This window comes from Mustela lutreola, chromosome 2 (assembly GCF_030435805.1).
Source record: "Mustela lutreola isolate mMusLut2 chromosome 2, mMusLut2.pri, whole genome shotgun sequence".
In the NCBI taxonomy this organism is placed as follows: domain Eukaryota; kingdom Metazoa; phylum Chordata; class Mammalia; order Carnivora; family Mustelidae; genus Mustela; species Mustela lutreola.
The window spans coordinates 55,260,752-55,274,550 of record NC_081291.1 but is presented as its reverse complement, the minus strand read 5'-3'; the positions used below and the strand labels follow the sequence as shown (position 1 = coordinate 55,274,550).

The following is a 13,799-nucleotide window of genomic DNA, read 5'->3' as shown; positions in this document are numbered from 1 at the left end:
AACCCACTGAGCCACCCAGGTGACCCCCTATAGTGTTATTTTTAAAGCCATTTTCTCCTGTTATGATGAAAATGTTTCCACTCTCCAATATGGTAGGCATCAGCCACAGGTATAGGTTGAGCACTTGAAATATGGCTAGTGTATGATTGAGGAAATTACTTTTGATTTTATTTAATTTTAATTTACTTAAATTTAAATAGCCACATATAGTTAGTGTCTATCTTTTTTATTTTTTAAGATTATATTTATTTATTTGATAGACAGAGATCACAAGTAGGCAGAAGGGGCAGGGAGCAGGCTCCCTGCTGAGCAGAGAACCCAGTGCGGGGCTCAATCCCAGGACCCTGGGATCATGACCTGACCCGAAAGCAGAGGCTTAACCCACTGAGACACCCAGGGGCTCTAGTTGGTGCCTATCTTATCAGATAGTGCAGTTCTAAGATTGTTCTCATCCAAAAAGACCATTGTGGCCCTATAAGAAGAATATGGTAGCTGACTCTGCGTAAATATCAATTCTTTTTTTTTTTTTAGATTTTATTTATTTATTTGTCAGAGAGAGAGAGAGCGAGAGCGAGCACAGGCAGTCAGAGTGGAAGGCAGAGTCAGAGGGAAAAGCAGGCTCCCTGCGGAGCAAGGATCCCGATGTGGGACTCGATCCCAGGACGCTGGGATCATGACCTGAGCCGAAGGCAGCTGCTTAACCAACTGAGCCACCCAGGTGTCCCAATATCAATTCTTCTTAGTGCCTGTTTCCTCATCTGTAAATGGGAACGAGCATCATGACCCATTCCACCTCATGAAACTTTTGTGAAAGATGCAAAAGATAATGAATATGAAAGTATAATAAAGCCTCAGGAGAAAAACATTTATCCACTGCATGGACAGAAAAGAAAATTAAGTTTTGTTATCATACAACAGTTAAAGGACATGTAAAATTAGCTAGCTCAAATTCATGTGGCATTTTTGATAATACCTCTATTGAGATATTATTCACAAACATACAATCCACCACTTAAAGCATACAAATTTCAAGATTTTTAGCATATTCAGAGTTGTACAACCATCATCAAAGTCAATCTTAGAACATTTTCATTACCCCACAAAGATGATTTTTTAAAAAAAGGATTTTATTTATTTATTTGAGAGAAAGAGAAAGGGAAAGCACAGAGGGAAAGGGAGAGGGAGAAGCAGACTCCCTGCTGAGTAGAGAGCCCAATGTGGGGCTCTATCCCAGGACCCTAAAATCGTGACCTGAGCCAAAGGCACATGCTTAACTGACTGAGCCATCCAGGCGCCCCATTATGATTATTTTGAAAGTAGGCGATGGTATCATAATAATGTGTTTCAGAAAATTCTGTTGCACAAATAAATCAGTGAATGCCTCCCTAGGTAAATAATATCCCATGTGAGAAGAAACAGCCTAGTCAATGGAGTCTCTGCCTGGGCTGATGTCAAACACCTAGACGCCCATCTCGGTTCTGTAGTTTCTTAGCGGTTTGACTCAAAGCAGGTCCCCAACCAGTGCCATGAGGATTAAATGAGTATCCATGTAAAACAGTTAATGCACTGCCTAACACAAAGCAGATGCTTAGCTCATTCTGATCCATTTTTGCCCCCTTCTGGGACATAAGGTCCATGAGAAACTTAGACCATTCTGGTTACTGATGCCTAAGCTGACTTTTTTAAAAAGATTTATTTATTTTAGAGCAACAGAGTGAGCATGTGATTGGGGGGAGGGGCAGAGGGAGAGGATCTTCAAGCAAACTCCCACTTAGTGCAGAGCCTGGAAACAGGGCTCAATCGCATGATCTGTGTGAGACCATGACCTGAGCCAAAACCAAGAGTTGGACACTTAATTGACTAAGCCATCCAGGCACCCCCAACCCCACTTTTTTTTTTCTCAGCTAACTCTTAAAACATCACCAAGAACTAGGACACCTGGGTGGCTCAGTTGGTTAAGCATCTGCCTTCAGCTCAGGTCATGACCAAGTCCCCCATCAGGCTCCTGCTCTACAGGGAGTCTACTCTCCCTCTGCTTACCACTCCCTCTGCTCGTGCTCTCTCTCTCTCTGACAAATAAATAAATCTTTTAAAAAATGTATCAATGAGAACATATAGACATGCAAACATTTGTTGAATGAATGAACAGAACTTCTTACCTAATTCCTGGGGTTCCCACATGTAAGGGTCAACCCCTCCATAACTGAAAGACTCATATCCTTGTGTCCCTGATTCTGCTCGGTCATCTCCTTCTCGTTTCAGCAGCCTGTTCTTGGCTTTCTTAGCCTTCTGGACAAGACCTTGAAAAATGAAACAAAACCATAAATGAATCCATAAACACCTAGTAAAAAGTCAGAAGAAATCTCAAAATACAAGAGCTGATGAAATGACTATACTTTATTTAAAAATTCTGGATCCCAAATAAAATTACAATAATGAGGCCACAGTACTACAAATACCACAGAGCATTCATTTACAAGTCAGTAGTAGCAGTAAGTTGATTTATGTAGCCAAATATACAGCTAAATTATTACTCATTGCCAAATTTAAGAGCCCAATTAAAGTATAAAATCAAATTCAATGAAGGGACCAAGGCAATGGAAATGTTTTTTTTCCTAGATCTTAACTGTGGAGGTGGTTACATGGGTATATACATTTTTCAAAACTCACTGAATTGTACACATAAAAACTCATGTGTAAACTATATCTTACTTAAAGTTTTTTAAAAATTAAATTCTACAGTATTTATTTACCCTATGGACTCACAAGTAAATACTTTTTTGTTTACTTCCAGGATGGGATTCAACCAAACCAATATCCCTGGGCTAGTGTTCCCCATAATAGTTAGCTATACACAGAGTTCTTCTTCCCCTCCTCTTTACTGAATGCGTATGTGAGGATACCGACAAAGAGTTTCAAGAAACAGTTATAACACCTTCAACATAACACAAAGGGAACCAGACTTCGTAAGAAGAGACAATAAATGCTTCCTGAATTGATTCTTTGCATGTGCTGGGCACAAAACAAAGTGCTTTCAAAAACTGGCAAATGTGTGCTCACACTCAGAGGCAGGTAGTATCCCTACTTATAAATGAGGACATGACATAAAGAGGGGGAAAACTTGCTGCACCCCAGATCACAGAGCTTATAAGGCAACAGGGCTACAAGTGGAAACCTCACCTGTTTAAAATGAGAACCCCAGCTCTTCCCAGCCAGCGTAAATCAAAACTATGCCTCTGCAGAACAGGGCTTTTGCCACCTGTGCTGAGGTGAAAGGACCTGCTGTTTGTTAAAAAGGAACAGCAGTCAACTTGTGGGGAAAAAAATTCTTTATTCTATGTTGCTCTCATTAAGGTTCTTAAATTTGGGGTAATTATCCCTTTCTGTACCTAGAATCTAGAAGAAAATATTAGGTTTATTTTACTTACTTTTTTAAGGATTTTATTTATTTATTTGACAGAGAGAGCACAAGGAGGGGGAGGAGCAGAGGGAGGAGAAGCAGGCTCCTCGCTGAGCAGAGAGCTCAATGTGGGGCTCAATCCCTGGACCCTGGGATCATGACCTGACCCACAGGAAGACACTAAACCAACTAAGCCACCCAGCTGCCCCAAAAATATCAGATTTAATACAAAATACAATTCTTTTAGATTTAATAGATCAATACTTCATGGAGTTCCCACAATTTTGAAGTGCTCTGTCACCTGAATAACATTAAGAACACTACCAAAGCTTTTCAAAAACCTGGGGAATGCAGATATGGAGGGGCTGGCAGGCAGAGGGGGAAACTGCTAACGGCTACTCTGAGATGCCTTTCTCCCACTGGAAAAAATACCATCCACCAGAACTAAAGGACACCATCTAAAATGCATTCAAGTAACTCTCTTAACAACATGGGAGAGAAAACTTCCTGATGTAAACAAAGGATAAGCAAACAAGAAACTGGAGTTGGCATTCACTAATTCATTTTTGCAAACAAGACTAAACTGTGTCGGGTTAAACAGGCAGTCCATGCCATTTAACCACTTTATGAGGACAGAAGAACACTCTGGCAACCTTCCCAGGAGTAGCACTTCAAGAGGGGCCAATTAAGAACAATCCCATATGTTTTTAAAACCACAAAGCAGAAAAAAAAATAACAACAACAAAAAAACACAAAGCAAAAGCCAATTTTCAACCACCCTTTCTTAGACTTACTGCGCAAGTGCTAAACTGAAGCTAAACCAGGGCTGCGGCCCAAACTCACTGACCACCTTCTACTAATGACAAATCTATACTTTCGTTTTTTTTTTGTTTTTTTTTTTTTAGATTTTATTTATTTATTTTTTTGACAGAGAGAGAGATCACAAGTAGGCAGAGAGGCAGGCAGAGAAAGGGGGAAGCAGGCTCCCTGCCGAGCAGAGAGCCCGATGTGGGGTTCGATCCCAGGACCCTGGGATCATGACCCAAGCCAAAGGCAGAGGCTTTAACCCACCAAGCCACCCAGATGCCCCTATACTTTCGTTCTTAAACTGCCTCCAAAACCTGATACCAAGGTTTGCTCTTTTGGCTTCAACATTTCATTTGACAAAACCAGCAATGTCACAAAATTTCTAAAAACCAAAAGACAAATGAAGACATGACCTGCTTTTTAAAGGACTTTTTAAAAATCTTTGATGTCAATCTTTAAAACTTTCCTGATTCTGAAACAAAGAAAACTCCCACACAAGCAAGACTTCCTTCCTGACTAGACAAATGATCATTAGACTAAAGGAATGTTTAACTCAATTTCTTAGTTCTTCTGAGGCATAGTGGGGGAAAAACAGAGGGAAAAACACAAGAAAATCCTTTCAAGTTTTTTTCACAACTCATAAAATTTATACTCTATTATTCTTTAAGTGGATTCCCACAGCTATTACTCCCTAAGTTACCTTAAACATTTTTCCTCTAATAAACAGGGAACCACAGGAAGTTGGAAGACATTGTCTAACCTGTGTACCCACTAGCATCAAAGTCTTTAGTGACATCACAGTATATGACTCAGTTCAGCTCACACTCAGGCTGGACGAGAACTAAAAATCACAGAGGTCCTTCAGCTGTCCAAGGAAACCTAGATCATCAGTTTGCATTCTAGCTGTAGAACAAACTGTGATTGGAACACAGGGTCTGGTATCATCTGTGATGCCAAGTGGAAAGAGCAGCACTAGACTCAGAGGTGACAGAAGACCTGGGGTCAAGGCCTAGCTCTGCCAATTCCTATGTGACCTTGGATAAGTCACTCAACATTTCTGAGCTTCACTTTTTCTCTGCAGAATGAAACCAACCACCTTCTTGCAGAGTTTCTCTAAGAATCAAAAGAAATAATATTTATGAAAAAACTCTGAAAACTAGAAAATGCAAAACATTTTGGGAGGGAGGCCTTCTAATAGTTTGGGCTCTCTCCTCCAGCCTCTCCAGACAGAAGCCACCTCATTTACCACAGACCTCAGGATTTTGAAAATATTTGACTTTGTCATGTTTCTGGACAGAGGTCATAAATTTTAATGGTTTCGACAATTTTTTCTGAACTGAAAAGTGAGACATGGAGTGGGACTATTTGATTACAGGGGCATGTGACTCACATGTGTGGAGGCCAAATTCCACTTAGAAATACATGATCCTCCCTTCCTCTCTCACTCAACACAGAATTGTGAATATACTTCCAGACCTTTTTAACCTCATTGCCTTCAGAAATGCTGGGAGAAGCAGGTGAAAGTGAGTTCCAGAGAAGTGGCATCATATTTAAGAGTTAGAATCCGAAGTTTCAGAAATGATCACTATGTATGTTAAAATTGCTTTGAAAAAAATCATTCCGCTTCTCTCTATGACCTGAGGCCTGGGAAGCTCAAAAACCAAGTTTAACTTTTTGGATTATTTCTCCTTGCTTTTCAACTATGACCTTCCTTTTTCTGGGTCGCAGAGGACAACGTACAGTGAAGAAGGAAGAATGGCAGAAGGCTTGAATTTGTGACAGGGAAATGGGTGTACAATGTGCCTCCACTTTCAGAGCAAAGGAAAGGATTCTTCAAATTCTTCAAATTCTTAGAGGCTGGCAATTAGATAATTCAGTGTAGCAAGAGAGAGCAAAGCATAAGAATTACATTTACTAGGTTCAAAGTTAGACCCTGCCTCACTGTGTGACTTCAGGCAACTTATCTAATTTCTCTGTGACTATACCCTCATGAGTAAAATATGTCTCACAGTCCAACAGTTATTGCTATAATTAAATGAAGTTTATTCATAGGAAGGCTTTGAACAATGCCTGGCACATGGTAAACATAAGATACATGTTCATATATGTTCACTGTTATTATTATCAGTTTTCTATTGTTTATTATGTTCTGGTGGCATCATGGAAGTTAATGAAACCATCCCATGAGTTAACTCTCCCAGTAACAGAATAGGATAAGCAAAAAGTTCTTGCCTCTTACTTTTAATTTGCCCTTTGACATCACGGTCTTCCCCAGAGTGCTCTTCCTCATAATGTGACTGAAGCTGATAGAAAGACTGCAGGTTCTTCAGGCACAAAGGGCAAAGGAAGCCCTCCCTCACTTCCCCAGGGTCATCCAAAGAAGCCATAGCAGTGTCCCTTTCAACCCCTGCAAGGCAGGGGCCTCATGCCAGGAGTCAGCTTGATTCCTCCCCAAGGGACCAGGGCTCTCACAGCATTAGCTTAACCAAGCAGTACACAGATGATGGGGAAGTGGTATCATGGCCCTGGATAAGATTTCCTCTGTGGAGTAGGAGAAGCTCTGGAACAGGAAAGAAGGGGAGAAGAAAAAAAAAAAAAAAAAAACCAATTCAAGCAAATTAGCAGCAATTGAGAATTTTCTTTGTTCTTTTCACAGTTCAACAAGATTACTTAATGTTTGTTCCCTACAAGTTTGATAATACAAAACTGGATTTTCTCAAATCCTTACACCAAAACACAAAACCTTTAAATATCTGAGAACACCACTGGACAGTGGCAACTCAATGAAGTACGGAGCACTGATTTCTGAAGATAAGAAAACTGAACTTCAAAAGCAAACAGTACCAAGGCAATTCTCTCACATTCACTCCAACTGGTCCAACTTCATAATTTGTATGCCATTTTAGTCACTAGGGAAATGTCTGAAGTACTTACGAATACACAGAAATTTTTCCCTCTTCACCTTGGTCATCTATTCAACCACATATATACTGAGCTCTTACACCTATATCAAAAATGCAAATAGAAAAAGAAATAGTATCCGCCTTAAAAAACAAAAGTAAAACCAAAACCAAACCAAACAAAAATCCCAACCTTTGTCTAAAGAGGAGCGTTAGAAACCCAGTGGTAAAAAGAAAAATCTACTTTGTGTTTTATATTTGTACTTTCTCTATAATAGATTTACTGGGTTTTATGAGCCAATAAATGACAGTTGGACAACAAGCCTAATGTTTCCACTGCTTCAAAAACAAAAGGATTTGGTGCTTAAACAATTCAGGGCTTAATAAGTTACATTTCTACTTTTACTGGGCCATGGCAAAGTCACTTCCAATGTCACCACAGAAAAACTCCCAGTCAGAGGGAGAACCCAGACAAAACCATTCCACAAAAGCAGAGAAATTTCTCCCCAAGATCCTGAGGTCACAAACCACAGGAGAGAGTAAGAGGAAATAAATTACCCTCAGCTTTGCATGGAACTGATTAGAGGCCTGTGAAGAGGGACTGCCTGGTCCTCAAAGCAGAAGGGCAGCTGTGACCCAGAAAATAAACAAATGAAATGCCAGGACCCTGTTTGGTTTTTTTTTTTTTTTTTTTTTTTTTTCCCTCTAAGAATCTACATACACACAGATCTCAGTCCCTTTTCCAGTCACTGAAATAGTGGCTTCAGTTCCCACTCCAGCCAGTGGTTCCTCAGATGCCCTGACTCTGAAAGCCCCCTTCCTTCCCATACATTCACCATAACAACCACAGATCAAACACACACACACACACACACACACACACACCCTTCACATGTCAACCCAACCTTACTTCCTCAAGGAAATGCCTCTTACTTGAAGCATTCTACCTTGGGACAGCTCCTGCACTTCCTTCAGGGCACTTACATCAATTTATAACCACAAATACATAAAATAACTAAGTATATAAGACTCTAAGCTCTATAAGGGAAGAAACTATGTGCGTTTTCCCCACTACATTATCCCCAGGGTCTAGCACATTCCCTGGCACCTACTACGAAGAAAGGCAATAAAGCCTCAAGAATGAATGAATGCGTCACCGAACTCTAAAATCACATAACCAAACACAACACAAACCAAAGAAATGTACTAGAAACCACGAGGCCAGACCCCACAACCATAACGTACGCAAGCCCCTCACTTCTTACACCACGTAAAAATTAAACATAAAATCTACATATCCTGAAATTATACACCCAGCATGAATGCTACCCGACTTCATGCCGCATACACTACACAGCCCACAATCTCACTCCTCATCGACTCGACCGCACACAACACCCGCCACATAATTCAATATCATTATGCGCACGTCGCATAACCACACACAACATAAGACTCGACCCCATAGAGCGGGCATGACAACTTCACACATCGCACAGACGCCACACCAAACGCTGCAAACAACTCCACACAAACTGGGACCCGAACGTCTCAACCTCAAACAACCAGGGAACCAAACACAAGCACTAGGGAGACAAACCGCCCACCCACCCTCAGCTGCAGAACCAAACACAACTATGCACGCCCCGCCTAACCACACAACCAAACAGAGCCTAATCGTCGCAGGCACAAAAAGGCGAAACTCGCGGCCCAAAAGCCACATCTCCCACCACGCACGTCACACCCACCACAACCACACACATCCAACACCCGCACCGCCCGCCCGTCTCTGTTCCTCGGGGGAGCCGCGCTCTCGCCCCTCAGGCCCTGCCCGGCCCTCTGTACCCGGCCGCGCTCCCACTGGCACGTAGGCCTGTCGGGTCCTCCGGCCCAAGCTCTGGGCCTTTGCGGTCCCTCACTCAGCACCGTCCGCCATCTCCATCTACCGCTCGACGCTCGGCAGGCGCGCCTGCGCGGCACCGAAACCGGAAGACAGGCGGACAGATGCCTGTCGAGCGCCGAATCTTCGAGGGAGCATTGAGGCCGAGGTGGGTTCCAACAATGCAAGGCGGCCGGCGGCTTCTGCGCAGGCGCTGTAAGAACCGATGTGATGGGACTCGGTAATTTGGCAAGGTGTTCCCATCCCAGCTGCTTTCGATCCACAAGTAAAGTCAGCCCCTTGCTCTCCACCGCGTTGTAGGTATGGGAAAACTAAAGCCTGAGATTCTTTAGCTTTTGGCCAACGTGTGCGATGGGTGAGGGGGCGGAGCTGGGGGGATGTTCAACACTTCCTCCCCGACTCTCAACTGCGATTCTGATGAAATGGGGTCAGTTAAAGTTCCGGAGAGCTAGAGATAAAAGGAATATTCAGGAGACTTTGAGGATGTGTAAAGAGCCAGAATAGAACCACATGAGACTGGGGACAGGGACGGAAGGTATAGAGGGTATAGAGTTTGGTCAAATCTGTGGGAAACCTGTGGCACTTTCAAATGCAAATCAAAACCACCATGAGCTATCACCTGACACCTGTTAGAATAGCTCTTATTGAAAACACAAGAAATGACTTGATGTTGAGGATATAGAGAAAAGTGAACCCTTGTGCACTGTGGGTAGGAAAGTAAATTGATGTAGCCACTATGAAAAAGAGTATGGAGCGTCCTCGAAAAATTAAAAATAGAACTAACCTCCCATCCAGCAATTTCAGTTTATGGGTATTTTGCCAAATAAAGTGAAAACACTAACTTGAAAAGGTATATGCACCATCATTACCATTCCCACCATGTTCTTTGGAGTATTATTTACAATAGCCAAGATATGGAAACATCCTAAATGTCCATCAATGGATGAATAAAGGATATGTGGAATATTAGTCAGCCATTTAAAAAAAGAATAAAAGCTTGCCATTTGCAAAAGCATGGATAGACCTTGAAGGCTTTATGCTAAGTGCGATAAGTCAGAGAAAGACAAATACCGTATTGATGAAGTCCCAGAACCTAAGTCAGGTTCGGTGGGGTGAGGTTCGGAGCTGACGACTAAAGAAAGAATTCTTAAGACATCTTTGGTGCAAAATGGTGGTTTATTAAAGCACGGGGACAGGATCTGTAGACAGGAAGAGCTGCTGCCCCGGGCTGTGAGGAGTGGCTGGTTATATACACAGGAGTTGGGTAGGTGAGGACAAAGGGGTGTTCAGAAGGGCTATTGGAGCAAAGAATACTATCAAGATATTGAAGGCCTGGTTACTATCAAGCCAAGGCCACTTTCCCTCTAATGAGGCACTAACATAAAGACAATTGGGAGTCTCCTGGTGGAATGTTACATTCCTGCTCTCAAGCGTCCTCGTGAGTGAGATTTAGGTTTAGAAGAAATTTAACTTTATTTACTTTTCCTTCTACCTCCGCCTCCTTCGGTTTTTTATGGAGGGGAGGGTGACATTAGGGCTTGAGGAACTGAGTTCTGTGTCTTTGGAAATTGGGCTATTGATAAGGTAACTTCTTTGTTGTAAATCTCAAGGACATTTGCAAACCAAGGGAGACTCCTGCCTTGCAGGACTGTGATCTCTGCAAGTTAACTATTTATCATTTTATGGCAGTCAGGGGTGCCTGAGGAATGCTACACATATGGAGGGGAGCGGGTGAAGAGGGGGTGCAAGGCGCCAGCTTTTGCTTTGTCCTCAGCCAGCCTCCTGCTCCCTCATCAGTATGACCTCACTTACATGTAGATTCTAAACACACAAAAACTAAAACCAAGCTCATAGATAAAGAGAACAAATTGGTGGTTGCCAGAAGTGTGTGGGGAGGGAGGGGGTGAAGTGGGTGAAGGGTGTCGAAAGGTACAAACTTCCAGTCATAAAATAAATAATGGTGACTATAGCTAATAATATTGTCTTGCATATCTGAAAGTTGCTAAAAAGAGTAGATCTTAACAGTTCTCATCACAAGAAAAAATATTTTATGACCATATAAGGGGACATTTGTTAAATAGACTTACTGTGATGATCATTTTATAATATATGCAAACTCAAATTATTTTGTTGTATGTGAAATGTATGTAATATATAATGTATACATAATGAAATATATGTCAATTATACCTCAATTTTTAAAAAAATACAGGATGATCACTCAGCACCTACTCTGTGCCCTGCACTGTGCTGGTTAACGCAGGGTATATAGGCACAAAACTTCATCCCAGTCCCGGGAAGCAATTTGCTTTGTGCCCTGCACAACGGCTGGCATCCAGCAATGTCCTGGGCTCCAGAAGAAAAGCTGCAGAGCATGATAGGAGGATCCTGAGTTTTGGGGTCAGAAGTATTACTTGACTCCTTTGCCTCCTGGTATCACCACCTGTAAAATGGGATGAAAAATAATAGTTTTCCTGGGCATCTGGGTGGCTCAGTCAGTTAGGCATCTGGCTTCGGCTCAGGTCATGATCCTGGGGTCCTGGGATCAAGTCCTGTATCTGGCTCCCTGCTCCGTGGGGAAACTGCTTCTCCCTTGTTCTCTGCCTGCCACTCCCCCCTGCTTGTGCTCTCTCTCTGTCAAATAAACAAGTAAAAAAAAATTTTTTTTAAGATTTTATTTATTTATTTATTTGAAAGACAGAGATCACAAGTAGGCAGAAAGGCAGGCAGAGAGAGAGGAAGGGAAGCAGATTCCCTGCTGAGCAGAGAGCCTGATGCGGGGCTCGATCCCAGGACCGTGGGATCACGACCCGAGCTGAAGGCAGAGGCCTCAACCCGTTGAGCCACCCAGGCGCCCCAACAAATAAAATATTTTTTAAAAAGAAAATAAGAGTTTCCACTTCATAGGATTATGAATATTGAGTGAGATATGTGTATGTGGCAGTGAGAGTTTGTGTGTGTGTGTGTACACCTTTAACACTGACTCTGAACAAGAGCACTGCTTCTGTTAGTGTCATAAGCACTGGGCCTCCAGCACCTTCTATTTAAGGACACAAGGCTCCCAGTAGGGAGAGCATGGAGTGGAAGGCAGTGCCCAGTGAAAGACCAGGGAGCTAAGGGTCCAGAGGCCTAGGTCCTAGTCCTGGCCACACCTTACTTTGTGACTTTGGACAGTTCCCTTCTCCTCTCTTGGCTTCAGTTTCTTCACCTGTACAGATAAAATGAGTTCCAAAGACTTGGAAAGCTCTGCTACAAAGCTCTGCTACTTTTCTCAACCTGATGACCAATTTTTTGAACTTTACAGGATTGGCAGGAATGGACAGTGGTTTCCCTTTGTGCATTGACAGAGACAAGGAAGAGACCCTGCCAACCTCTCAGAAGCAAAACAGAAGACCAAGCTCTGCCTCTCTGTTGCTGGCCTCTGTCTTGGGTCCTGGAAGCCAGGCCTGAGGGAGTGAAAACACCAGATTAAGTGTCTGGAGGCAGATAAGTCTCAGAACAGCCCGCTCTTACAGGCAAGACTATGTTTGGGGTCAGGCGATAGACCTCTTATTAAACCATTGTGATTTTGCCTATCATTGTACCATTTACAAAAGCCAGTGTCACATTCACCATTTCACTTGCTCAAAAAAGCAGTGGCAATGTGGTCTGAAGCTTGTGATTTAATTCCGGAAGTCATGATAGATCAGCCACTACAGTTCTATTGCTATTTTTAAGGGTGATAATGTTAAAGAACTTCTTGTACGCTTTACAGTGTATCAAAACCATTTTCATTATTTAAATCCTTTGGGTAGGGGTGCCTGGGTGGTTCAGCTGGTTAATCATCTGCCTTAGGCTCAGGTCAAGATCCCAAAGTCCTGGGATCGAGTCCTGCACTTGGCTCCTTGCTCAGCAAGGAGCCTGCTTTTCCCACTGCCTGCTGCTCAGTCTCTCTCTCTCTCTCTGATTAAATAAATAAATCATTTGGGTAACTCTATTACTATTTCCATTTCGGTAATAACAGTGGCTAATATTTACAGAGTGATCACATGCACCAGTCATCGTCCAAGCACTTAACATCTGGGGATTTGTTGAATTTTCATATGATTCCATGCAGTACCAACTAATATCATTCCCATTTTTAAAGAAAGGAATCTGGCATGCCTGGGTGAATCAGTCGGTTAAACATCTGCTTTTGGCTCAGGTCATGATCCCAGGGTCCTGGGATCAGAGCCCCATATCTGGCTCCCTGCCCAGCGGGGAGTCTGATTCTCCTCTCCCTCTCCTGCTCCCCTTACTTGTGCTCTCTCTCTGTCTGACAAATAAATAAATAAAATCTTCTTTAAAAAATAAAGTGAGAGGGGCGCCTGGGTGGCTCAGTGGGTTAAGCCGCTGCCTTCGGCTCAGGTCATGATCTCAGGGTCCTGGGATCGGGCCCCGCATCGGGCTCTCTGCTCAGCAGGGAGCCTGCTTCCCTCTTTCTCTCTCTCTCTCTGCCTGCCTCTCCATCTACTTGTGATTTCTCTCTGTAAAATAAATAAATAAAATCTTTTTAAAAAATAAATAAATAAAGTGAGGAATCCGCAGCACAGAGAGATTAGGTGGCAACCTTCACTTTTTCTCTCTCTGCGAAGGCCTGGTCTCTGGGCCTTCCTGCATCTCTTGGCATCTTCCAGGCACCAAACTTGTACCAGACATAGAGACAGAGGATGTGAGAAGAATAAGGCAGGATGGTCTCTCGGTCTTGAAGGAGCCCATAGCTGGCATAGGATACAAACACTCATACGGCAGTTAAAAAAAAAAATATATATAT

General features: G+C 42.7%; 1 protein-coding gene and 1 long non-coding RNA gene across 3 annotated transcripts in view; one reads left to right on the top strand and one right to left on the bottom strand.

Moving 5' to 3' along the window:
- Positions 1-9,097, bottom strand: part of RBSN (rabenosyn, RAB effector) — a 29,379-nt gene extending 20,282 nt beyond the window's left edge. The window contains exons 1-3 of one of the 2 annotated variants that reach the window (XM_059161824.1): positions 8,953-9,097; positions 6,447-6,767; positions 2,160-2,300 (exon numbers count right to left, since the gene is read on the bottom strand). In XM_059161824.1, coding sequence (XP_059017807.1) covers positions 2,160-2,300; positions 6,447-6,594 — 289 coding nt within the window. In that variant the 5' untranslated portion in view covers positions 6,595-6,767; positions 8,953-9,097. Of the gene's footprint in view, positions 1-2,159; positions 2,301-4,907; positions 4,933-6,446; positions 6,768-8,952 lie in introns of those variants that run through there. The other variant, XM_059161825.1, reaches the window with a different exon arrangement.
- Positions 9,098-9,145: 48 nt separating this feature from the next.
- Positions 9,146-12,978, top strand: LOC131824252 (uncharacterized). The gene is made up of 2 exons (XR_009350809.1): positions 9,146-9,307; positions 12,312-12,978. It is a non-coding gene; the product is annotated as an uncharacterized LOC131824252 (long non-coding RNA).
- Positions 12,979-13,799: the final 821 nt, after the last annotated feature.